Genomic DNA, 25,660 nt, shown 5'->3' with positions numbered 1-25,660 from the left:
TTAGTCTGTTCCTGCTGCTACAACAAAATGTCAGTAGCCTGTGAACAACAAAATTTATGTCTCATGGTTCTAGAGGCTGGAAGTCCAAGCTCAAGACACCAGCATGGTCAAGTTCAGGGATGCCTGCTTCCTAGACAGCCACCTTCTTGCTGTGTTCCCACATGGTGGAAGGAGCCAGGGAGCTCTGTGGGGTCTCTTTCGTAAGGGCACGAATCCCATTCATGAAGGCTCCCTGCTCCTGACCTAATTGCCTCTCAAAGTCCCCAAGATCATCCCGCTGGGAATCAGGTTTCAACACATGAGTTTGGGGGAAGCACAAACACCCAGTCTATAGCGTAGTAGGAGCCTAATCGCAGTTAAACAACAACAATCTCATTTCGCAGGGAACCGGGGCTCAGCAGTCTCCCGGAAGCCACGTAGCAGGCAACTAGAGCCCTTCTGCTGCCTTGTTCTTCTTCGTTCAAAAATACGTGGTTAAAAAAAGGTTTTTGTTGGTTGAAACTCTGGAGAAGTCTGCTTTCCTCAAGTAGCTCAAAGATGCACCTGCTTCAAGACCTGCAGGTCGCGGCTGCTTTTGCCAGCAAGCCCGTGTCTGGGGAGGGCAGTCTCTTTGGCTTAGCAGCGACCCAGCCATTACCACCAGCTCCTGGGAGGTAACCAGGGGCAGAGCAACGAGCACATTGCCTCCTGTGCCCGTGGGATGGCAACCACTTCTGGAAGCCAGGGTGGGACAGACCGGAGTCAACACTCATCCCGTCTCTCTTTTTTTGTGGGCAGGCGCGGGCCAAGGCCAGCAAGGCACGGAAGCCGCTCGGACCATACCCGCTCCGGGTAAGCACACCGGGTCCTCCCGCCTGCATATAACCGTCATCCCTATACGTGTATGGGATCTGGTGTTTCTAAAACATGGAAGAACCATGGAAACCAAGTCCCTTTTACACCCTCTCCCAAGAGCAGACAAAGGAAGTTAAAAGGTAGGTCCAGTTCGAAAGAAAGGGAAGAAAAGGTAGAAAGAAAGGGAAGCCTACCTGATAAAGAGATGCTTTTAGAAAAATATAGAAAACTGTGTATTGTTTTCTATTTAAATCACCCGTCATGTCACATTATACAGACAGCCACTTTCAAAAGCTGGAGGCATTTCCCTCTACTGTCTCCCCAGTGGCAGGGCAGCTCTATGACCTTAATTAATATGAATTAACATGAACCAAGATCGCTTGGTGCCCTGGCTTTGCAAGTCTGAGCTGTTATCACTTAAAACATGAGGCGACGGGGTGCGTGGGTGGCTCAGTCGGTTAAGCATCCGACTTTGGCTCAGGTCATGATCTCACGGAGGTTCGTGGGTTCGAGCCCCGCGTCGGGCTCTGTGCTGACAGCTCAGAGCCTGGAGCCTTCTTCGGATTCTGTGTCTCCCTCTCTCTCTGCCCCTCTCCTGCTCATGCTCTGTCTCTCTCTGTCTCAAAAATAAATACACATTAAAAAAAATCTTTTTAATGAGGTGATACTCCCCTGATATCAAATATTTTCCTATAACATGATTTTGAGTGGCTGTACCACAGCTTCTGGTACGGAAGACCATAAACGTATGTAGCCAATTATCTCTAACATCTGTTATTGTGAATAATAGAGTTAGGCTTTAAACCCACCACTTCGGATTCATTTGTCACCACAAATGCCAAGAAGCTGAATTACTGAGGGCGTGATCCTTGTAGGGCTCGCCCCATGTTGCCAAATTGCCCTGGAGAAAAACTGGCCCTCACCTGTGGATCCCATGACCAATACCGTGTACTATTATTTAAAAGCAAGCAAACAAAAACCTCTATTGTTTTAATAGAAAAAAAGACCCACGGTAGCTCATTTTTCCTCCTTCTCCCCTCCGAGGAAAATTGAAAGGAGTGGTTTTTGTACCCAAGAGTGGCTGGCCTCTCACTCCGGGAGCTTTGGACCAGGCCTGGACAGAATTCTCCAATCTTTTTTTTTTTTTTTTTTTTTTTTTAAGGTTTATTTATTTTGAAAGAGAGAGAGTTCAAGAGTGGAAGGGGCAGAGAGAATCCCAAGCAGAGCCCTACGTGGGGGCTTGAACCCATGAATTATGAGATCATGACCTGAGCCAGGATCGAGTCAGACACTTAACCAACTGAGCCACCCAGGTGCCTCCAGAATTCCCAAACCTTAACCGAATTTATGGAGGTGGGTCCCCAGTGTCAGAGCTGAGGGTACTGAGACTTGGACCGACTTTGCCCTCAGGTGCACAGTGACCTTCTCAGCCTGGGAGTTGGGGAGCAAGAGGCATTTGGGGTGGCCGTTCAGGCAGGGTGAGGGATGCCACAGGCCCTCCTCTAAGGGGATGAGGTGGGGGTTTCACGTTTGATTAACACCAATGATCCAGAAAGTTCTTCCTCAGAGGGGGAGGGCTTCTAGCAGGACGCTCAGACTCAGCAGAGAGACAAACGGGCTTCTGGGGCTCCATCTGCCGATAGAGTTTTCCGCCTGGAGAGCCTCCAACCCCAGACCAGATGTGTCATCACCCTCCCTGAGCGATTCTAACGGCTGCTGTTGACCGTTGCCTCCTTGCTAGGCATTCGGCTAGAAGGATTATTCACACACAAAACAGGTATCATTGAGGCGCCTGGGTGGCCCTGGGTCCGACTCTCAGTTTCAGCTCAGGTTATGCTCCCGCAGTTTGTGAGATCGAGCCCCGCATCAGGCTCTACGTTGACAGCTTAGAGCCTGCTTGGGATTCTCTCTCTCTCTCTCTCTCTCTCTGCCCTTCCCTTACTCACATGCACTCTCTCTCTTTCAAAATAAATAAACATTTAACACAGGTATTAGTTTTAGAAATGGGGAAATTAAGATTGAGAGAGGCTAGGGACGCCTGGGTGGCTCAGTCAGGTTAGCATCCAACTTCGGCTCAGGTCATGATCTCATGGTTTGTGGCATCGAGCCCTGTGTTGAGCTCTGCACTGAGTGGGATTCTCTCTCTCTCTCTGTGTCTCTCTCCCTCTCCCCCTCCCCACCCCCCACCAGGTGGATAAATAAACTTAAAAAAGTGGCAAGACGAATTTTATTCATGTTTCTGCAGTGGGGAGGGGAGACTCCAGGATCCCTGAGCTTGGCTAGGATCTGGGTGGAGGTGAGAGGGCCTTTGAGAGGGCGAATGGGAGGGCGGACAGCTATTGGGAGCTCCTGCAGAATCAGGGAAGCAAAAAATTCCAAAATGGGGGGAGGGGGCTGTTTTCTGAAAACTTAGGCAAAGGCACGTGTTGGGTCAGGGAGCGTCTCAAGCTGTTAAGTTCTCTTGGCTGCCTTGAGCTTTCTCAGGCAGGAAGTCAAGGGGAAGCGGGAGGCTGGGTCATCCTGGGGACACCAGGCTGGGGTTGGTGAGTGTCTCCTTAGTGTGGGGGCAGGGCATGGATGAAAGAGTTTGTGCCGTGAATTTGAAGTTCTCGTAGGTCAAGGTTGAGGCCTGGCCGAGAAGAAGGCCCAGAGGAGGCCGGCTAGAGGCTGGTCAAGGAGAGAATCTGTCAGCTCCCAGCAGTTTGGAACACGATGGAAAGAAACCCGCGCGTGGGTTTCTGTTTATGGGATTGGAGAAGGGGGCATGATGTTAGACAGAGGTTACAACAGGGCTACTAAGGCTGTGTGCCCAACCCCCAGGGAACGGAGTGCTGAGCAAGGACACAGAAGCCCAGGGATATGAAGCAAACCAACATGACAGATCTGGGGAAAGATTGCAAGTCAGGGGGCCCTCGAGATGCCCCAGCCTCACCCAGTGCTCTGGGTCCACAGATGGTGGGGGCGGAGCCCACGAGGCTCCCTCTGTCTGGACCAGACTGGGTTGGAGACATCCCTACCTCTGGCCAAAAGAACAGATGGGGCAGACACAGAGCAAATCTGGACGGTGCCAGGGAGCCTGGGGGTGGGGGTGGGGGAGTGGGCAGGGCCAGACCCCTGGCCGCCTCACGGCCACAGCAAGGACCTGGCACCTAACTCGGAGTGTGGCGAGAAGCTGCTCCCGTATTCCGAGGAGTCGGAGGCGGGGTCCTGCTCGCCAACACTACTGAGTACCAGGGGCTGGCTTCAGGATGCACTGTGCTTGTTACCCCTTCACTTGTTGTTGTTTTTTAATTTTTTTTAAACGTTTGTTTATTTTTGGGAGACAGAGAGTCAGCAGGGGAGGGGCAGAGAGGGAGGGAGACACAGAATCCGAAGCAGGCTCCAGGCTCGGGGCTGTCAGCACAGAGCCCAACGCGGGGCTCGAACTCACGGACCGTGAGATCATGACCTGAGCTAAAGACGGACGCTTACCCGACTGAGCCACCCGGGCGCCCCACTCCTTCACTTGTGAACACCATGCCAGGCCCCCCCCGCTTGCAGGCAGGTGCATGGCGGTTAACACCACACACACAGGCCTGGCAGGCTGTGACAGGCCTCATTGTGGGAGGTCATCCATGTGGCATGGGCTCCTGTCCGCTTCGAGGTTATCGCGGGCATTTGGAAATTCCCACGCAACATCCGCGGATCCCCAAGACTCAGCCCCGACGTCTGCAAACCCAGATCGAGGACACTACCCGAACACTTTGTTCTCCTGAAACACCCGTCTGCATTTGGCCTTGATCGTGTGTCCACCTGCAAATGTCTTCTTGGGCCACCTTTTGAACATGAGCCGTCACGCTGTGCATTTTCAGGATCCACAGAGACGGCTGCCTCGGCACCCGGTGTAACCATCGTCCCCGCTGGCTTGAAGTCTCTGGGCTTTGCTGCGTCCTCCACCAAAAGTGGCCCAGGGGAGACAACTGGAAAAGGTAGGCAGGAGCAGGCAGAGAAGCACGTGGCCTCTCTCGGCCTTGAGATCCTCCGCGTGGGTCGGGAGCAGAGCCCTTCGGGCCACGGTATCACGCTGTGACCTCCTGTCGGTGCTACCTCAAGGGGCCGCTCCTTGCCAGGTGAGCTCAGGAGACACAGACGGGCCCTAACCTGCCTGTGGCCACTCAGCTGCTGAGCCGGGGAAAGGGGCCCGCTGGTCTCGCGCTCCCACCCCTCACACTGGCCCCTGGGGGAAGAGCGTGGGTGGCATTACCCACACCGTGGTTGTTGGAAAGAAAGAAAACACCGGGGCGTTCCTAACCCTCCCTTTCTCTCCCCTCCTCCCAGCAGAGCAGTGGAGAGAGCTGCATTTGAGAGGGAGGCCGGGCCGGGAGCCCTGCGCAAGGCCCCTGGTTCCTCGGTTTCCCCCCCACCGACCATGTGATCGCGGGGTTTGCGCGGTGGACCGTAGCCTAAGTTGGCCAAAGCTGCAGGCAGGGGAGGCAGGGAATGGGGTGGGGAGGAGGGTGCAGGAGGAGGGCAGAGGCGGAGGCAGAGAAAGAAAATCCGGGCCTCTGAAGGGAGAGCCCTGGCGGAAGGCAGGGGCTCCTGGTGGGGTCAGGAAGCCTGGGAGGCCGGCCAGGACGCCCCCAGGACGCTGGGCCCCTGCCAGGGCCTCAGGTGGACACAGTCCCTCCACTCTGTAATCAGATGTGGCCGAAAAGCACCTGGAGTCCTGACCAGCCCCCTTACCCCTCAGGGGGATTTGACCAGGAGCCTGGGCGAGGGCCGCAGAAGCCTGGAGGGAAAGGCTTGTTCTCTGAAACACAACTTGTGCCACACAGCAGACAGGGCGGTGGGGGGGCGTGGGGAGGGGGGTGTACTGGCGGTGGCGATTTTCCCAGGAAACGGGGGAGGCGAGGACACAGAGTTTCCCCGGACCCTCAGTAGCCACGTGAATCACCGTGAATGCCGTCCCAGTGTTCCCTGCCCTCCTGACAGTCCTGTGTCTCGCCAGCCTGTGACCGGGTCACCTTCCTGCGCCTGGGAAGCAGGAACATCACGCGGGCGATGCCTCAGCTGGGAGAGATGCTCTTTTGTCTGACGTCCCGATGCCCGGAGGAATTTGAAGCTTACGGCTGCTACTGTGGGCAAGAAGGACAAGGCGAGCCGAGGGATGCCCTGGACAGGTAGGGACGAGCGAGGGTGGCGGGACGGCGGTCACTGAGAGGGCCCACTGGCCGCGGCTTCACAGAGAAGCACTAGGCCACTCAGGACGGCTTGCTGCCATCATGGGCCCAGTTTCCTGATGAGCAGTTGAGGCTTAGCCTTGACTAAGGCCGTTCAGCTACGAAGGGGCAGACCCACACGGGTCCGGACCTTTCCAGGTGGGGAGTCTAGAGCTCTTTTAGCTCTGCCCCAGGTACTGCCCTGCTGCCCTAAGAGAGTCCATCTGCCTAGTTTGCAACGACCAACACGTCACATTGGCAGCCCCCCCCCCCCCGCCCCGGCTCAGGGTGCCCTGCAGGTGGCCACAGTGAAATTCAGCTTCTCAATAACTTTGAAGTCTAACCGCTACGTTTTATAGCCGCCACTCCTGGAAGAATTTTCAGCGACCTCATGCATTGATGAGTATGTCCATTCCCTCGCGTATGCACTCAGCCCGCATTTCTTGAGCTTTTGCTCGGTGCCAGGCACCGTGCTAGGCGTGGGAGACACACAAATGGTTACACCCGAACCAAGCAGATCGAAACACGCGGCCAGTGCCGTTACAGCAAATAGTGCTGCACCGGGCACGAGACGGGCAATGCGACAAAAAGACCAGCAACGCGATAAATGCCACGGAGGGGACGGAGGAAACGGGGCAGGAGCCGACCTAGACAGGAGTTGCAGGAATATTCTGAGGGCAGAGTTGATACGGCGTTAACGACTGCACATGAGGACCGCCCAGGCCCACGGCCGGCCAGTGGAGAGCTCGGCGCTCAAGAGGCGTAGGCCCCTTGGGATGGAGGGGCCACCGAAGGGAAATCGACAGCCACAGACCATCCTGGAAGCAGGGATGGCAGGCACATGGGGCATGTCACCTGTAGGTGCGATGGTGTCTGGGCGCCCGTGTCACTCACCTCCACGGGCCCTTCTGCCCTCACCCCGTCATCGAGCTCCGCTGCAGGGAATCTCGTGGGGAGGAAGCGAGGGGCTCGGATGCACAGGCCACCTTCCGAACTTCCTTCCCACCGGGTGACACGGAAGACGTGTTTATTCCAGCAGAGTGTATAACAATCATACATTGTCTACACTCGGAAGTTCAACAGCACGCCCTCCGCTCTCCAAGACAGAGAACAACGTAAATACTACTGTCCCTGAGGCCACAGCACTCAGGCAGATGGGGCAAGGAGTAGAAACCGAGGGTCCCATGGAAGGATAGGGGGATGCTTTTGGAGGCCTCCTGACCACCGGCCATATTGCACAAAAACATGAGGTACGACCAGGCATATTGACCAAAGAAGTCAATATGGCTTCCTTGACATTCACAGGGAAGGAATCAACACTGCCAGCCAGCCTTGACCAAGGAAGAGGTTCTCAAATTGATACCATTTTCCGCAAGGGGGTCTTTTCAAAACCACGTATGCTTTACATTCTGGGCAACGGTGGTGACTTTTAAGGGCATTTTGATCATACGTGATTTCTGATTCATTCACCCACTGCCTTCAGATTTTAACAATTATTTTAGCTACCCACCAGCCCCGACCCCGGGCAGGTGCATGCACCAGACAGTGGGGCTCAGCCGTAACAACAGCTGAGTGGGGCTGCCTACGTGGACCTCCAGCCACCAGCTAACGTGACGGGCACACTGGGGTTGCTGGCAACAGGCACAGCTGATACCTTGGCTGAGCACAAGCGTTACCAAAGGCTCTGACTGAGCCCTGCTCTGGCTGTGGTCTCCAACAGCACGTGAGCACCATTTAAGGATGGGACGAGTTGCAAAGGGAGGATTTTGGGGGAGTGGCATCTCCTATGGGCTGGAGGTGTCACCAGATGCTTTCGGATGCCCGTGTGGCTAGAGGACACTGGCAACTGTGAGGCTTTATCAGGTTAAAAAGCAAGACACTGTTTCATTCATTCCCATACGGTTACTGAGGTCTTGCTCCGTGTGGGACACTTTTCTAGATGCTGTTTTTCATTTATGCTCTGCTCTCTTTCAAGGCTGGGGCCAAGGGGGTGCCCTATGGATGTGGGATTAATTATTCTATTATGTAAAAGGTTGGAGGCAGTGGGGTCACTAATCCATGTGGTTCCTTTGTGTAAACGAAAGACAGCACCCCTTCCTCAAGACTATTTCCATCTGTGGGCAAATTATTGTAATGAAAAGGAAATGCGTTGCAGTCAACAGAGTTGTGATAAAAATACAAAAAAAGAACATTTTTAATAATAAGATGCATACAGCGTGACTGACACGGTCTTAGATGTGGCATCTTTGTGCAGTGCACAACGTAAACAGCCACACATAGTGGTCCTATGTGCGTTGGAAAGGCGGCCTTGGCTTCTCTCACTGCTGTAGGGATTATGGGAGAAGCAGGCCTTGAAGGAGCACCTTGGGCAGCTGGGTTGTCCCTGGTCTTAGGTGCTGTTTTTCCCACCACTGCTGCTTGGAGCAGGTGAGAAGGCTGGGCTGCCTGCTCGAGAGGCTTCCTCGGTCACCGGCGGAGTGCGTGGATGGTACAGCCAAGTGTAAGTGCCGCGGGCCCGTGCAGCGACCCATTCCCTTCGTTCATGTCAGCGTCACGTACGGCTCTTGCCTACTGATGCTCCCCCAGCACGTTTTCGTCTAGAATGTGATTTAACACTCTTAACCGTGAGGCACAGTTAGGACCCTATACTGACGAGGGCCCCGAAGTTCAACAGGCTAAGTCACCTGCTGCCTGCAGAGCTGGCAAGGAGGGGACCGGGGATAACATCAACAGCCCGTGCATACGCAGTGCCTACCACGTGCTGGCCTGAGATCACAGGGTGTGTTAACGGTTAATACGCCCAACTATCCTCTGAAGGGGCGCCAAGTCTCCCCTTTATGAGGCGGTGGCCAAGGCCAGGGTCACACAGGCAGAAACAAGTCGGTGGCAGGAGTGAGGCCCGGAAAACCATGTTGCCGAGGACCGAGGACAGAGTCCTCGTGCTCGAGTGCTCAAGGGTCTCGTGGCATTTTTCTTCTCTTCCTAAGAAGCAGAAATCTTTCTCCAAGTGAGACCCCCGAGGAACCCCATAAAAAGGGAGAGCCCTGGCCGATGGGAGAGATGTGCCTACGGCCCCCTCCCCCCTCCCCCGGGAGCCTCGGCGGGGACGTCTGAGAACTGGTGTCCCTGTGAGCGAGCGTCACTCTCACGCGCCTCGAGCCCGCTTTTAGAACTGGCTTCATTTCCTCATCACACGCATGATATCCACCCCCAACCCCATGCCATGCAACATTCGAGAAATCGGGTGGGGTTGCCAGACCTAGCAAATAAAAATCCATGAACTTGCATTTCAGATAAACAAATAATTGTTTCGTGTAAGCATGCCCTGAATGGACATAACTTATATGAACACATTTGTCTGAAATGCACATTTAACTGGGCATCCCGTATTTTGTCTGGCAACGTTAAAACAGATTGGACAACAACTACTTCCATTTGACAAAGGCAGAAAGTCTGGCCCAGAGAAGTAACGGTTCCTTCCAACAAGTATTTCCCGAGCACTAACTCGGCAAATGGGTGTCAGGGATCGACTTACTTAGGTGCTTGAGCACATGGGCTCTGCCAGCAAGGTCGTCTGTCCAGCAAGAGGGGAAGGTGGAAACAGATGATTAATGCACAATGTCATTAACACACAACGTGCTGGAAGGTAGAACCATAGTTGGGATTTGATGAGTGTCCACAGGAAAGACCCCCCCCCCTTTACTGAGGGGCGTCAGGGAAGCTTTCTAGAGGAGCGGATGCCAAGGGGAGTCTTGACAAACGGGTAGGAGTTAACCAGGAGGAGAAAGAGAGAACTTTCCCAGCAGGGAGATCACGTATGCTGGATGCCAGGAGGTAACAAGATGGCGGGAGGGGGGACAGGGCCGAGGGCCAGACAGGCCGGCCACGTCCTTCCCTCACGTCCGCTACTCTGTTCTCGCCCTCAAAGGTGTGGGGCAGAGCCTGTGCGCGAAGCTGCTTTGTGCCTGTGACCGGACGGCGGCCGAGTGCATGGCCTCTGCCTTCTTTAACCAAAGCCTCAAGTCCTCGGGCAAACGAGAGTGCCAGGGCCGCAGGCCGTCCTGCGAGGACGGCTCACACGGAGGGCCTGTGGCCTCCTCCCTCAGCTCCAGCTCTGAGGAGAACAGCGAGGAGGCCACGCCCCACGTGGAGAGCCTGAGAAGAAGCAGAAGGTCTCTGGGGAAGCCGCCGGGTGGTGTGGGGACCAGGCACCAACATGGCCCCAGACAGATCCCCAGAGGAAGTGACGAGCACACCCTGTAGTTTCCTCCCGTTAGGGCATCCTCCTCTCTGTCCTCAGCACAGGCTCAAGGGGAAGAGGGCCGGGGCGACCCTGGCACGGCAGTGTCAGCCCGCGTGGGAATGCGCATTTAGAGGGGGCGGACGAGGACTCTGTACTTCCTTCAGCCCACCTTGGCATCTCAATAAATACTCCCATCAGTGTTGGTTTTGGTTTGGTTTTCACGACATGTTGTAGATACCGGTGCATGGGTAGATGTCAAAGGTAAGAAGACAGAGCCACGGAGCAGACAATTATTATTATCTCCACTGTATGATAACTGAAGATGACTTTTTCTTCTATTAAAAACAAAGGAGCATATTTAATCGATCTTATGACCTACGGGACACCAATGACCCGCCGGGGATGTCTATGAAGAACTGAGATAACACACCTTCCGGTAGGAGCCCTGAAAACATACTTGCTGTTCTAGTTGTTACGAGTGGCCATGTGTCATGGGCCACGGCCACCACCAGGAAGGATCACTGCCCACGCTTGTCTCAGGTCCTGGACTTTTTGTCTGTTTGTTTTTAAAGGGTTTATCCCAGTGGCTGGAAGTTTTGGGGGTTTAAATGCCCATGCTGACAGAGGCAAATTAGTATCACGGTAGCTGTAAAATATCTGAAACGCTAGCCATCCCTCCATCCACCCACTCACCTGACCGGGTACCAGGCAGAAGGCAGGGTATTACCAGAATCCCCCACAATATTTGGTAGGAACACAAACTCCTTGGTTCATATCACATCCTAGGTTCCCAATCCCCCACAAACCACGTGTCTGGTAGGGAGATAACAGTCCCTGTCTGCTCCTCAAGACCCGCTAGAGTTCAGTGTTGCTGACCTCACGGCAGACAAATATTCTGAAGTTGGGAGGCCAGGGTAAGAAATTGAAAGGTTGTGGTGTGAAGCCAACAGCGGACATCCTTCCCTGCCTTCCAAGGCGATCACGTGAGGACACCTCTCGATGAATCCAACACACTGGCACCTTTCAACCAGGTGACTTTAGCAGCCAAAGTTTGGGTTCTCCCAAACTAAACCTTTGGGTTCTCAAAGCGAACCCTCTGACAAGAACTTGAGAGCAAGTTCAGTTGGAAAGTGAGGGAAAGCCTGACCGGAGACCAAAGAAACAGGACAGGAAAGATAGTGAAAGGTGCCTTAGCAAACCAGGTACAGCTGGAAGTAGAATACATGCACGGAGAGAGGAGAGAGATCAGGACGTCAGCTTCTAGCAGATCAGCCAATACTCCTGGGGAGGGAGAGATTGCCTTCTGGCCTGCGGCACGTGGGAGCGAAGTGGGCTCCGGGGCCCAGAGAAAGCGTTCAGGCAAAGAAATGCAGGTGCTAGCGGTTGGCATCAGCCAGCACGCATCCGATGGCAGACGCAGGCCGGTCGCCGATGGCAGTTTCTCCAACTACTACGTTGCTGGCTTGTTCCTCCTTCCTTTAGCCCAAAGCGATTTACCAACTGTCTGCTCCCACTGGCAGTCGTGGTGCCAGCCTACCACTTGTATGGCGACCATCTGCCTTCACATCTTCACCGGAGGCGGCTGGTTGTTGCTCAGGGAAAAGAAAAACTGACGTGACCCACCTCACTCTCGTAGTTCACAACCTTTAAACCTCATGCGGGTGCTCAACCTCTTCTTAAAAAGTTGATGTTCCTGCTCTCCAGGACAACTGTCTGGTTTTAGCTCCTCTCTCAGACCTCCCCATACCTTCCCCTCGCACTCAGCTCATGACTCTGGAGGACCGTGAAGGGCCTGAGATTTCACTCTCCTTGCAGCTTAGTTGATGTGCACTGCATGGATGCTGGCAGAGGACACGAGACACCTGGGTCAGAGACAAAGGACTTCATTACCTATAGTAAAGGCAGTAGCCCCAGCAGCATTTATGCTCCTCCCTCGAGCCCTGATGCAGACTAGACACACACACACACACACACACACACACACACACACACACACACACACACACGGCTTCATTACAGGGGAGAACCCTGAGTTTAGGTAACCTAAAACTATCCTGGTTGTAAGCCCACCTGACCTTTATCCCAGAACACATTCTCTTTCTACATGAGAGTGAGCAGGACTGCCCTTGGCTCCAAAGGGAGACACCATCCCTACCTTCCCATAGTCTGTTTGCTATACTACATTCTGGGGGAGGTGGTCCAGGCTAAATAAAGGCTGTTGATGTCTGCATGCTCACATGACAAGCACGGACACAAGAGACACAGAGAGAATCGTCCAGCAACAATGGTCTCAGCTGACCCTCCACTTTGAAAAAGTGAAGGTTTCTAATGGGAACGCCCTCACTTTCCTGCTGCCAAAGCTACAAAATTACCTGCAGTCTTTCTCTTCCGTCTCCTTACAATGAAGTGTTCCTTAATCTGGATCAAAGGTCAATCCCTCCCACAAGGCCTTGTGTACAACACTCTACGGCCTTCTCCAGGGTTTGATCCCTGTAAATACTTCCTTTTAAAATCAATTTATCCCTTTTCTTCTAGGACAATCTAATCAACATGCAAACGTGCCCTAAAATCTCCCATCTTTAAAAGTCCCTCCCTTGACTGATTTAAAGGAAGTGTAAAATTATAAATCTGATGCTCCTAGCTTAAATACCAAACTAGACAGTACTCTGTTGAACACCTTTTACCTGACTCTACATCATCCAACCCTACCTCTTAACCCGCACACCTAGGTGACAACCGGTTCCACATAGGCTTCCACCTGCCTCATTCAGAGAGGTGGGGGTCCGACATCTGCCTTCCGAACTTCCATTCTCCTCTCGATCTGACACAGTACTCCTCTGAGAAGGAAGCATGGGGCACCGTGGGAAACCACTCGGTGCTCAGGTACACATTCCAGAAATGGGGGCGGGGCAGGGGGTAGCTCCTGCAACAGGCCACCCTGGAAAATGAAAGGCACACTTCCCCGGCTTTCATCACCTGGGTGGGCAGTGCTGAGATGGACCTCCGGTCACCTACAGTGACACACAATTCATAAATGAATCTCCCTAATGAGCCCTTCTCCTTGCATGGCACTGTTCCGGGCCCTGGCCGGGTTTGCTGGGACCGAGGCCCAGAACAATCCCAGCGTGTAAGCCTGTGTCTTAGCCCAGGTTCTCCTACAGCAGCCTATGACCGTGCCCTCCTCAGAGTCTGCCTGTGACTCAAAGCGCAAGTACAAGGCAAAGACAGCGAACAGAAGGCAGGGCTTGATGCTCTGTCTTGGCTCTGCTTTTTCATTCATTTGAACTTGGTGCTTGAGATCAGTATTCATCAGAATGGCTGACAGGATCCAACAAGTTAGGGCTAGAAAGAAAAGCAAGTGACACAGCACTTAACACAGGCTGCTCCTTCTATGCAGCAGCTTCCCGGAAGTAGCATCAGCGAACCAGGGGGCAGAGGGACCTGGAGCTGCTCTTTTTTTTGGAGAGAATTTATATGACAAGGAGAGATGCAAACCAGAAGCCTGGTGCAGAGAGGGCAGCGAAGCTTTCCCAGCTCACACCGAGCTCCACCTTCGCCACATCTCGTCACGACTGGCAGCTGCCGTTCTGGTTCTTCGACGTATGTGAGGATGCGGCCCCCTGGCAACCTGATTCCTCCTAGAGCTCTTCATTTTTAGCGAAAGCAAACTTGACTTGGTAAATGCAGTCACTATTATACATATGTACTTATACGGAAGTAATCTGATTTTGTTTTATTGCTTCCATAGGAATTGCAAAGGGAATTTTTACATTACAAGAAGCTCACTTTGTTACATTTGCTACATATACTGGCATGAATAAGACAAATCAGTTCCATTTTTGGACAGAAAGAAGAGAGATGCTAATTGCTGGTGAAGTGTAGTATTATTCTAAAAGATAACGAGTACAGAAGCATTAAGGGGTGTACCGTGTGTGTGTGCGCACGCGTGCGTGTATATTCAGGTCAACTCCAATGACAATCAAACTCTAAGCAGTCAGAGGCAACACAAATCTAAGGAACATTTATGTTAGCTATTCAATGTCAAGGAAAAAAAAATGAGGCAAGTGTACACAGCAAAAACAGAATGATTAACAGTTTATTAAGAGTTTTAAATATCTACAAAAATATAGCCATACAAGTGAACTTCAACAAATCGTAAACTTTCAGTCTCCAAACTGGCTTGGACGTGACCCCCTACCCGCAGGATCTCCTACGGTCTCCTAGAAGGGACAAATAAAGCAAAGATCCACTTCTTGGGAACCATTATTTATCTAGGATATATAGAAGTCTACTGTGATTTAAAAACAACAAGAAAAAAAACCCCGCAAAACCCACATCAACAGTTTACAAACAGACCAAGAGAAAGGGGTGAGAAACATTAATTCAAATGGTTTTCCTTTACATGCAATACATGCATTTTTAAATCACAAGAGAAACATGAAATTTTGTAGAGCAAAGTTTGTTTTGCACTGAGTGCAAATGAATATATAACTCCTTTACTTATACCACTAAATTATATATATTTTCATACAAAAGCACACAGTGTTCATCTATAAAATGACATCCAAGTGGATGATGGTTGTTTCTGTGTGTCCCCCTGCTCAGATGTTTTTAAATGCACAAAAATTAACACCCTTCTTTAAAAATAGAGAAGAAAAAAAGGGGAATAGAAAACATAAAACTTGGCCTATTATGTGGTGACACATTTTACCTGATCAAGAGGCAAAGTCCCAGTGGCAGCTGAAGTAAGGTCATCCAACCCCCGTGCCGACTGCACTGTTATCCTGCAGATAAACACTCACGACACCGCCCGGGAGGCCCGAGTATCATTTTCTGGGTCTAGACAGCTAGGACCTTTTGCAAGAGGCTTCGAGACCCCGTACGTCAGTTTATTAAAAAACTGGAGGCAGGCTTGTTCTTTTGCCACTTCCGTACATTTTTCTGTTCCTTGCAAAGGTGCCCAACAGCCATATACACAAACCCCTAACATGCCATTCTCAACTGTAGTTTTTCAAACAAAAAAGGTAAAAACTGAATTGTTTTTTGAGCTACAATGTTTGATATGTATATTGTTCTTTGTAAAAAGAAACTGAATCTGAAAAGGCAATATAATTATAAACAGGTTATTCTATAAAAATGACCTAAGAGAATTTTATATGAGTTGCAAAGAAAGTTGCTCATTTTCTCTGTGTAACGGAATTCACTAAAATGCACATAATTTTAAGGAAACACTGTGGGGCTCGGAGCACATGTTACACGTGTAGTCCCGGTGGCCTCAATCAACAGAAGCTTCCGCTGACAATCCTTAGCACGCTTGATCACTAAAGCCATAGGCACTCTTTTCAAGTGTAATATAACAAATCCTAAACAGATGCATACAAGTTACAGTTCAAATCTTACAAATTAAAAGCCCATTTGGAGAATCTTTTGACTACGAAGATTTAAAACAACGCACAATATAAAAATGTAAATAATGTGCTTTGGAAGAAATCAAAATGTACACACTCTTCACAGGTGAACTAGTAGCTGTTTTAAATGTCTTTTTTTTCTTACACTAAATACAGATCTCATTTAATTAATGGAGCCACAGCAAAATACTACTATAGTTTCAAAGTATATTCTGTAAACTAATACATCTTATGATGTAAAAAAATATTGCACGGTTTGGTATGCCAAGAGTAAGCTCTAAGCTTCTCTCAAGTAGAATGGTCAACTCTTGGCAGACAACACAGTATTATGAAAACTAGACGCTTTTTAAGTATGGCGATTTTAGGGTTGGTCATATTCTAGGAATATTATTCAAGAGATGTCTTCTTACCATAAACAAGTTGAGGAATGCCTAGCACATGTTACTACAGATCACAACATCTAAAACATGGGGACAACAAGCCACAGAACAGTTTTGCAGCCCCAAGATCAGCAATATATTTGTATGTATTTGCTTTTGCAGATAACCAGACACAAAAGCAATTCTATTTCTAAGCAGTTGTGTAGATGTTTAAGAAAAACAGTAGACACCTGATGCATCTTCAACCCTCTGAAAGCATAATCTTTTAAAATTACCTGTTTGTGAAAAGTTTAAAATACACTGTTGAACTATGGAATGATGGGAGACCAATACATGTCCAACTCTGGAAGCCAACAGGAAGCTCAAAAGAAACTATCGTGACAGAAACCGACCCTCAAAAGTACTCTCAACCATAGACAGCTCCACCGTTTCAATGCGGTATGTGCCAAGATTTGGTTGAAGAGAAGTCTCACCGTTATTCCCAGGAAGCATGTTAACACACATTAAGTAAACCCTGAAGACTCAGCGGGGCCTTCATTTATAGGCTTTAGATCCTATGCTGAGGTCTTCATGAGCCACTCAGTACACACACAGATCTGGAAACTTCATCTCATAGACTGGGACAGACTGGTACTGGGCATGCCCAGAAGTAATGGTCAGTGTTCCCGATGGACTAGGAGGAGGGCTGTAAACAGAAGAACAAGCCACTGTCAGCAGGTCCATTTAAAGGCTGTTCGTTTCACCGAGCATCCCAACAACTACCCGCGAACAGCAGAGTAAGACTCCTCCTGTCACACTGCCGGCCAGCTACAAGGCTAGCTGGGAAAAGAGGTGGGGATACCAAGCTGGTCTTAAGTCTAAGCCAGACGTTGCCTCTTGAATATATGCAGATGTGATTCTTAATAACAGGATGGCACATGCCCATTCTGGTTCAAACTTGCTTTGTTTCACCAGCAGAAAAATCTTTCTTATGTACACATGTTGTCCTCTTTTGCTGACAGCATGGTATCTCATCATGTGGATATACTGCAACTGATCGAATCCAGTGGATAAATGCAAGTTCATTTCCACTTCCCATTACTATAAATAATGTTCACAGGTCTTATACGTACACAATTTTATCCCGTCTCCAGGTTTACAAGGAGAATTTCTTAATCAAAGCATACTCACAATTCTGACTTTGATACATATTGCCAGAATACCAGCAACTTAGACTTCCATCCGGAGTGTACCTGTTCTCTTTTGCTTTTGTTGTTCTTGGTTTTAAATCTTTGCCAATCTGGCAGCCAGAGGGGAATTCATTCTGATTTTTAATTTTTGGGTCACTACCAGTGCTAAGTATCTTTGTAGATTTTCTGTTTCCTTTAAAATAAACTGTCTCTGTGAGTCCACAGCCTGTCGTACTCAGATGTTTTTGTCTCTTTAATATGGGAAACTAATTTTTTGCGTGTGTGGGAAACAAATACTTTTCCACAGTTTATTTTTTGAGTCTCAGCCTTGTGTTTTGGGTTTTGTTTTGCTAAATGCTTAAAAATCTTACCAAAGAAATCAATATGATTTTATGACTTCCAGGTTTTGTGAATGCTAAGGAAAACTTTCCCTACACTAAGATCATAAAAAAAAAATGAGAGAAAGACAAATATCATATGACTTCACTCGCATGAGGACTTTAGGAGACAAAACAGATGAACAGAAGGGAAGGGAAGCAAAACTAATGTAAAAGCAGGGAGGGGGACAAAACATAAGAGACTATTAAAGCTAGAGAACAAACAGAGGGTTCCTGGAGCGGGTGTGGGGGGGGGGTGGGCGAAATGGGGAAGGGGCACTAAGGAATCTACTCCTGAAATCAGTGTTGCACTAGATGCTAACTAACTTAGATGTAAATTCAAAAAATAAATTAAAAAAAAAAAAGTTAAAAAAATTTCCTGTATAATTCTAGTATTTCTATGTGTATTTCTAAACAATGGGTTAAAATTTTGTTTTGGTAAAACTCGTGAAGAATGCCCCCATGCTCCCTCCTTTGCTGGTCAACAGTCTTTAGCAGTTGCCCACACAGGATTTATTAAGCATTTTGCTCTTTTCCCTGAAAATCTAAACTCTTATCTTTACCACAGATATTTGTATTTCCAAACCCTTCTCTGGAATTCCCCCTACCTGCACACAAGCCCAATCCTCTGTCAGTACCAAAGATCTAGATCATGTTTTCCTACCCAGCAAGCTCCCTGTCTGTTCTCTTCCACAGCATGCTCCCCACTGCTTTATACTGGAGTCTTTCCACACTGTCTTTGGCATCATTTGTTCAAGAATAAAAAAATGACTGTGTGAACATTTCTGACTGAAACTACAGGTTCATCTGAAGAGAACAATGTCTTTAAGATACTAACTTTCTATTCAAAACAAGGTATGAGTTTCCATTTGTAAAGTGCTCTTGTGTGTTTTTCAGAGATTTATAATTATTTCATATAAGTCATATACAGTTCTGTTGAGTTTGTTAGTGATTTAGAGTTATGAACATACAGAAATAAATTTTAATTACCATCCATACGGTAATGAATTTAGTTAACGTATGCACAAATATTATCTAACTGTAAACAGTTCTCAAGTTATTCAGTTGATTCTATTTTCCTGGTATATTATTCTATTTCTGGGAACTAACAATTACTTTGTAATCACCATTCCAGAGTTTGTAACATCCCTTTATTTTTTACTGAGAGTTAATTCTCAGAGTGAAATGCAGGTTTTAAGTGTACTGTTTAACAAGAATTGACAAACGTATACCCTGGCGTGAGCACACCCCAGTAAAGATACTGAACACTTTTGTCATTCAACAAAAAGGTCCCCTGTGTCCCTAACCAGTCAGTTTCTCCCTACTCCCACGTGCCCACATCCACCAACTATGTTCTGATCTCTGCTACTGAAGATTAGTGTTGCTGGTTCCTGAATTTCATACAGCCTGTAAAAATGGTCCACACAAGCTATACTCTTTTGTCTGGTTTCTTTTGCTCATTTTGTTTGCTTAAAACCGAAGGAAACGCGTTCCTTTTTACTGCTGAATAGTACTGCACTCTATTAAAGATAGCCCTATTTGTCTCTTATCTATCCGCTCTCCTGTTGAGGGACATTTGGTAATTATGAAAAAAGCTGCTAGCACATTCACGTGCATGTCTTTCTGTGGAAATAAGTTTTCATTTCTCCAGGTAAGTACTAAGAAATGGGATTACAGGGTCAAGAGCAGGTATATGTGTAACTCCGTGAGTAACCACTAACGTCTTACACAGTGATTGCACGTTTTCTCTCCCGTGAGCAATGTAGGCGTGTTCTTCTATAATGTCCAATATACGGTCAGCTCATCCTATGAAATTTTGTCTTTCACATACTGTGTCACTCCGTTCTTGCATTACAATCTGGTTCTCTTTCAGTTTCCTTTTCTCCGCTCAAACATGTGTATCTTTTCCTTTAAATTCTTTGGCGTGTGTGTGCGTGTGGCACATGTGCATGTGTGTGTATTTTTAGGTTCTTGTCTACTAATTCCAATAACTGGATCACCTGTGGGGCTGTTTATTCTTATTGTATTTTCACACTTCTTTGCATTTCTTGTAATTTCCTTTCGTTGCACTAAGGTCAAAGGGAACGAAAGAACGATGGAGTCTGAAGTGCAAGACTGTCCTGTTTCTTTTCTTGAGAATACAAACCCTTTCCCCTGTCCGGCGATTAGAGTAGGCAAATGAACAAGAAGAAATACATCAAACAAGACCAAAAACTCTGGGGGGTGCCTGGCTGCCTCAGTCGGTGAAGCGTGCAACTCTTGATCTCAGGGTTGTGGGTCTGAGCCCCACAGTGGGTGCAGAGATTACTTTAAAAAAATAAAATCTTAAAAAAAAAACAAAACCAAAAACTCTATTGTGTAAGTTATCCAGAAGTACGCCTTCCTAATTAGGTAATCTTGGATGAATTACCTAACTTCTATGTGTCTGTTTCTATACTTGTCAAGTAAAATTAATCACTAACCTTTTTAAGGTCTGTTATAAATATTAAATGAAATAATGTACTTAGCACAGTGCCTAGAACAGCATAAGCGTTCGATAAATATTAACTATTAGTAAGGGTTCAATAAATGCTATTAGATTTGCAATGCCAATAAAAGAGAATTAGCCATAATCATTATTCTAAAATATTAAAGCCATATAGCTAGGACAGTGTGATTAAATGTAATATTGTGGGTCCTAGCAACATTCCTTTTAAGAACATGTGTTATGGATATGAATTCGGATTTTTCCACTCAGTAGCTGGATGACCTTCAGCAAGTTACTGGATTTCTCTAAAGCCTCAGTGTTTTTACCCAGAAGATGAAAAAAGAGCCATTTACCTAAGCTTTTCGGGGCTGTCGTGACAATGAGCAAAAGGAACAGATACAAAACATGTAGTGTAAGATCAATTACAGTCTAGACAGTTACTGTTATAATTAACAGGCAGCAGGTAAGTAAGTGCCCACACACATCGATTTTCTCTGAATCTAAGGTATGTCACATACTGCATATTACTGTCTGAGTCTCTGCTCTGAAATTCTGTGAATGAGGAATTCGTAGCTTAGTGAGGGTGGCAGGAATGGTGGGGGGAATGCCTAGAATGAGATGTGATACTGATGACAACATGCTTCGCATACAATGGCAGAAGAAAGGCTGAACTAAAAGAACACGTGGGCCACACAGCACGTACCTGCCTCTCCTGTTTACAGAACACTGGAGTTGAAGCAAAGCAGGCTTAGCTAATCAAGTTAAAATATAAATTATACCGCTGATGTATAAAAAAAATTCCGAAAGCACAGCTCTGAACTCTGGCTCCAACACGGTGCCACGTCAGACGAAGGTCCCCTTCCACACTGAGGTCACAGAAGAGTGCTTTTGTCTGCTTAGACCGAACCTGCCACTGCTTCTCCGTCTTGTGCTTCGCGACTTAATAACCAACACAAGCAAGTAGCCGAGTGACCAAATGTGTTAGGTACCAAATGTTTAGGACATAAGATAACTTACAACAGGACTAAAATGGATACGACTTAGGACCACCCAAGGAAACTTTAGCAATTGTAGTGAGCCATCCACACAGGTACAATCGGTCTTGCCCTGGAAAGAACTGTGAGGTTGAATCGTATGAAACTGCAGTTTTTTTGCAGATCAAAATGGTTAAATATGAGAAATTATCTGGTTAAGTTCATCATTAGAACGTGAGTCTCCCAAATTACCCAGATCTTTTGGGACCACGGGGAAGGAAGGAAGGAAGGAAGGAAGGAAGGGAGGGAGGGAGGAAGAGAGGGAGGGAGGGAGGAAGAGAGGGAGGGAGGGAGGGAGGGAAGGAGGGAGGGAGGGAAGGAAGGAAGGAAGGAAGGAAGGAAGGAAGGAAGAAGGAGGGAAGGAGGGACCTAAAAAGGGAAGCTAGGAGAGGTAGAAGACACTGGAAGCAATGCTACCAATGTCTGTCCAGGGAGCAGAATGACTACCAAGATGGAGGCACCTCTACGATCTCATGTTTGCCCTGAGTGAAAAGCACAATTACTTAAACATAATCAGCCACAACTCTACAAGGGTTTAACAGTTTCTATTTTGTTGTTACTTTATTGCTCTTGTAGTAATAAAATCCTTACCGTATGGTGAGTTCCAGTATTTGAGCAAGTCTGTCATGAAGCAAATTTGCCTATAAGGGAGAAAAAAAAAATGTTAAGAAAGGATTATTTTATTTCCCCAATACCCACCTGTAATAACACAAATGCAATTTAAAGGACAAAACATATGGGGCGCCTGGATGGCTCAGGTGGTTAAGCATCTGACTCCTGATCTCTGCTCAGATCATGATCTCATGATCTCATGATTCATGGGATCGAGCCCCGCATCGGGCTCTGCGCTGTCAGTGCAGAGCCTGCTTGGGATTCTCTCCCTCTCTCTCTGCTCCTCCCCCACATGTGCACACACTCCCTCTCAAAATAAACAAACAAACAAACATTAAAAAAAAAAAAAGACAAAGCGTAAGTACAACCATGAGGCTCATGGCACAGAAGGCTTTCATGTTTTGGTTTTCTCTCACATGCTGGAACTGAATGTAAAGTTTCTTTCATCCGTTTCCTAGTCTCATTGGTAAAAACAAACCAACACACACACAAGACAAAACACCCACAGCAAAATCCCAGAGAGCCACTGCACAACAAGCACCACGGCCACAGGAACCACCCACGTGTGGTTTGCGACCTGCCATTTCCATCAGTTTGTGTTACATGAAGAATGAAGACATCACTTAGGCTTTGTGGCCAGGCTGCCAGCCCTCAGCCCCTATCTGACACATTACCCCGTGCCCCGCTGATCTGCGTAAAGTTCAGAACCTACCAACTAATTACCAAAACGTCACAAAAATCAAACCCCACCCCCACCCCCTTTACCAACTGTTCACGTACTTTGGATTCACACTGTGCTGCTATTTCTTCAAAAGGTGCTTTCTGGAATTTCTCTATCACAAGACGCCTCTTTTCCTTTTCCTGTTCTTCCATTCCACTGGTATCTATAGAAATGTTTACAAAGACCCGTTAAAGGGAATACAGACTTTTATTGAAACTTGTCAAAAACCAGAAAAGCAAATAATCTATAAATCAAAAATAAAGGTAATTTACAGGACTAATTTTAAAAGAAAAAAAGCAAAAGACCCAACCTCCATGAAATGTCTAGAAGGCTAGAAAGCGCATATATATAATTGTTTTTTCTTAATCTAAGGGTTAAAGCCACATAGTAAAAGACCCTTTGTCAAAGACTCCCTTTGTCTCTCTTACCAAAATAGGAGGGTGACAACTCCCTCCGTGTGAAACAGCTTCAAGGTCCTTCCTGAAAGATGATCCCCTCATGAATATTCATGCCCTCATACATATGAGATACAAAATTAAAAGTCTGCCGTACTTGATACTGAATGGCACAACTGAAATACAGAGTCGTTTGGAACCACACTGTTATAGCCTTTTCCATTTATTTACAATTTGGAAAGACATTTTATCTTAACATGCTGGGTGGTCCGACCAAAGTTTGTGAGACAGTCAAGTAAATAAATGCCTGTCTTGATACTGATTAGCGTGTATATTTGCTGAAGAATATGAAAATAGGGACACTTTATGGCTTCTTATTAATGGTCTGTTTAACGCCCCATCAATTCTTCAGGTTGTTGTTTGGCTCCCCTGGTGGAGAATTTCATAGAACGAAACGCACTGTCTTCAACATTCTTTAAACCAGCCTGCTTTTCAGGTAGATAACTGCGGATAATAATTAGCTAGTTTTAAAAAGTGGAAACAGCATAAAGAGCAGGTCAAAAGGAAACAGGCATTGCGTACTTTCCTTTGAAATTGTGGTAGATTAACCAAGGTGAAGAGTGTATATACTTCTGAATGACTATCGGCAGAGAACTATGACCGCCTCTCTGCTGTTCGCTGGACTGGGGCAAGCAATTCAAACGTGCCAGAGGCCAGGCAGGAGACATACGTGTTTAAATCAGGTCAGGTAAAAGCAGCAGAAGATAAGGGGGACTTGGGCAAGATGAGGCATGTACAACCTGGTCTTAAATATTCAATTTCTGCAAATATTTCCACCTAAACTTGGCCTGGAGACAGCAAGTTTGTTTTCCATGCTCATTAGGCAGTTCTCAAGCTTTCTGGCTTCAAGAGTCCTTTTCACATCCTTGAAAGTTACAAGGAAATCAAGTAGTATTCTAAAAATGTATTCTATCCATTGATATTTTCCATGTTATAAAACTTAGAAACTTTAAAAATATTTAATTCATTTAAAAATAAGCCATTTAAAAATAATGAAACCATTATATGTTAACATAAACAAGATTTGCTTAATGAAAAAAATGACCATCCTTTTTAAAATGAAAAACTGAGTGAAGAAAGTGGCATTGTTTTATATTTTTGCAAATCTCTTTAATGTCTTGGCTTAACAGAAGGCAGCTGGATTCTACCTGCAGATGCAGCCAATCCACTGCAATGTGTTATTTTCGTTGAAGTATGTAAAGAAAATCCAGCCTCACATAGATATGTATTGGGAAAGAGTATTTTAACAGCCTTTCACAGAACTGTGAGAATTTCTTCTTGCACACTCCAACAGTCCTCGAGAGGTGGTAGTTTTCTTAAAAGTTAGTTGCGATATGGGGTTTCTAGGTGGCTCAGTTGGTTAAGCGTCTGACTTGATTTTGGCTCAGGTTGTGATCTCCCAGTTCATGGGTTTGAGCCCTGCATCAGGCTCTATGCTGACAGCACACAGCCTGCTTGGGATTCTCTCTCTGCCCCTCCTTGTTTGCCCTTCTCTCTCTCTCTCTCTCTCTCTCTCTCAAAATACATGAGTATGAAAAAAAAAAAGTGCAATATGAAATGTGAAATCTTACTAATACATTTCTTGTAACTGGTCATGGTAAAATCTACTCATCTATTTTGCACTCCGAATGACCCTTATTTATGCACGACTTTGTAACATGCAACGCTCATTTGGAATAATGACCCAGTGATTTATGCAGGTTCTCTAAATACAGACGTGTTTCATTACACAATTTTTAAAATCATATTTGTTGGTTAGTACAGCTGATCTCATTGGAAATGTCTTTAAATATTGGGGACCTGTCAAACTCTCCAGCGTAGACAAAAGTTTCAAAATTTTAATTTTGGTTCAAAGTGCTGATTTTATCATTACAAGCAAATACAGTGAGGACGGTTTTGTGTTTTCTCTTGAAGTCACAGCTTCATTTATTTTCCAAAAAATGTCTACCAAATACCATAGGTCTTCCATCAGTCTTTTTTTTAAGTAAAAATGGTGTTCCTTATAAAAATCGACTAGCGTAAGCTCGCGTATCAAGGCAATCCAAGTGCTCTATGTGTACTTCCCAAAGATATGTACCCATGCGCTGAGATTTCATAAAATAATTTATAATTAAGAGCATTCCTAAATAAAATCTCGTTTTAAAATAACTGTGTGTGCTGAAGAATACGACCCTGCCGGTCTAGCGTAATGCCACTGCCTGTATTCATGTTGACCGATGCAGTATGAGGCTAACGGTGCCTTAATGTTAGGATGAAAATACTTTTTCACTTGAACGGTCCCCTGAAAGAGCCACCACTGGCTATCCAGGAGCCACAGTCATACTATGAGAACCGCTACCCTAGACTGTACATTTCCAATGGGGGTTCAAAGTCGCTCACGGAGCTCAATTTTATTTTGGCAAATTTGCCATGGTCTTACAGTCACAAAAAAATCCTCTCACGGATTAAGCCAGGAAAGGTCAGATTTCATTTCATGTATGATGGGTGCTAGAGCACTCCACCTTTCCTGGACACCGATTTTCTTAAACTAACATCTCTGAGAGCCAATTCCCACTCTATACTGCTTTGCCAATTAGAAATGAATTGTGAACAAGGCACCATTAGCCTAGTAGTAATTTATATTAATACCTAATTTAGGGGCGCCTGGGTGGCTCAGTCTGTTAAGCGTCTGACTTCAGCTCAGGTCATGATCTCACAGTTCGTGGGTTTCAAGCCCCACGTCAGGCTCTGTGCCGATACCCCGGAGCCTAGAGCCTGCTTCA

The 25,660-nt window shown here is 47.2% G+C and overlaps 2 protein-coding genes across 5 annotated transcripts in view; one reads left to right on the top strand and one right to left on the bottom strand.

The window, feature by feature from the left end:
* The window catches only part of OC90 (otoconin 90), a 29,947-nt gene extending 19,652 nt beyond the window's left edge, over positions 1–10,295 (top strand). Inside the window, exons 10-14 of the mRNA XM_047842870.1 lie at positions 778–831; positions 4,686–4,802; positions 5,822–5,993; positions 8,426–8,532; positions 9,961–10,295. Of these exons, the coding sequence (XP_047698826.1) occupies positions 778–831; positions 4,686–4,802; positions 5,822–5,993; positions 8,426–8,532; positions 9,961–10,295 (785 nt within the window). The remainder of the gene's footprint in view (positions 1–777; positions 832–4,685; positions 4,803–5,821; positions 5,994–8,425; positions 8,533–9,960) is intronic.
* Positions 10,296–14,353: 4,058 nt separating this feature from the next.
* Positions 14,354–25,660, bottom strand: part of EFR3A (EFR3 homolog A) — a 105,408-nt gene continuing 94,101 nt past the window's right edge. For 3 of the 4 annotated variants that reach the window (XM_047842740.1, XM_047842738.1, XM_047842739.1), the window contains 3 exons: positions 22,503–22,606; positions 21,702–21,751; positions 14,354–16,748 (listed from right to left, as the gene is read on the bottom strand). In XM_047842740.1, the coding sequence (XP_047698696.1) occupies positions 16,643–16,748; positions 21,702–21,751; positions 22,503–22,606 (260 nt within the window). In that variant the 3' untranslated portion in view covers positions 14,354–16,642. Of the gene's footprint in view, positions 16,749–21,701; positions 21,752–22,502; positions 22,607–25,660 lie in introns of those variants that run through there. The other variant, XR_007148686.1, reaches the window with a different exon arrangement.

This window comes from Prionailurus viverrinus, chromosome F2 (assembly GCF_022837055.1).
Source record: "Prionailurus viverrinus isolate Anna chromosome F2, UM_Priviv_1.0, whole genome shotgun sequence".
Taxonomy (NCBI): domain Eukaryota; kingdom Metazoa; phylum Chordata; class Mammalia; order Carnivora; family Felidae; genus Prionailurus; species Prionailurus viverrinus.
Note: the sequence above shows the minus strand (reverse complement) of the source record. Positions and strands in the feature narration are given on the sequence as shown.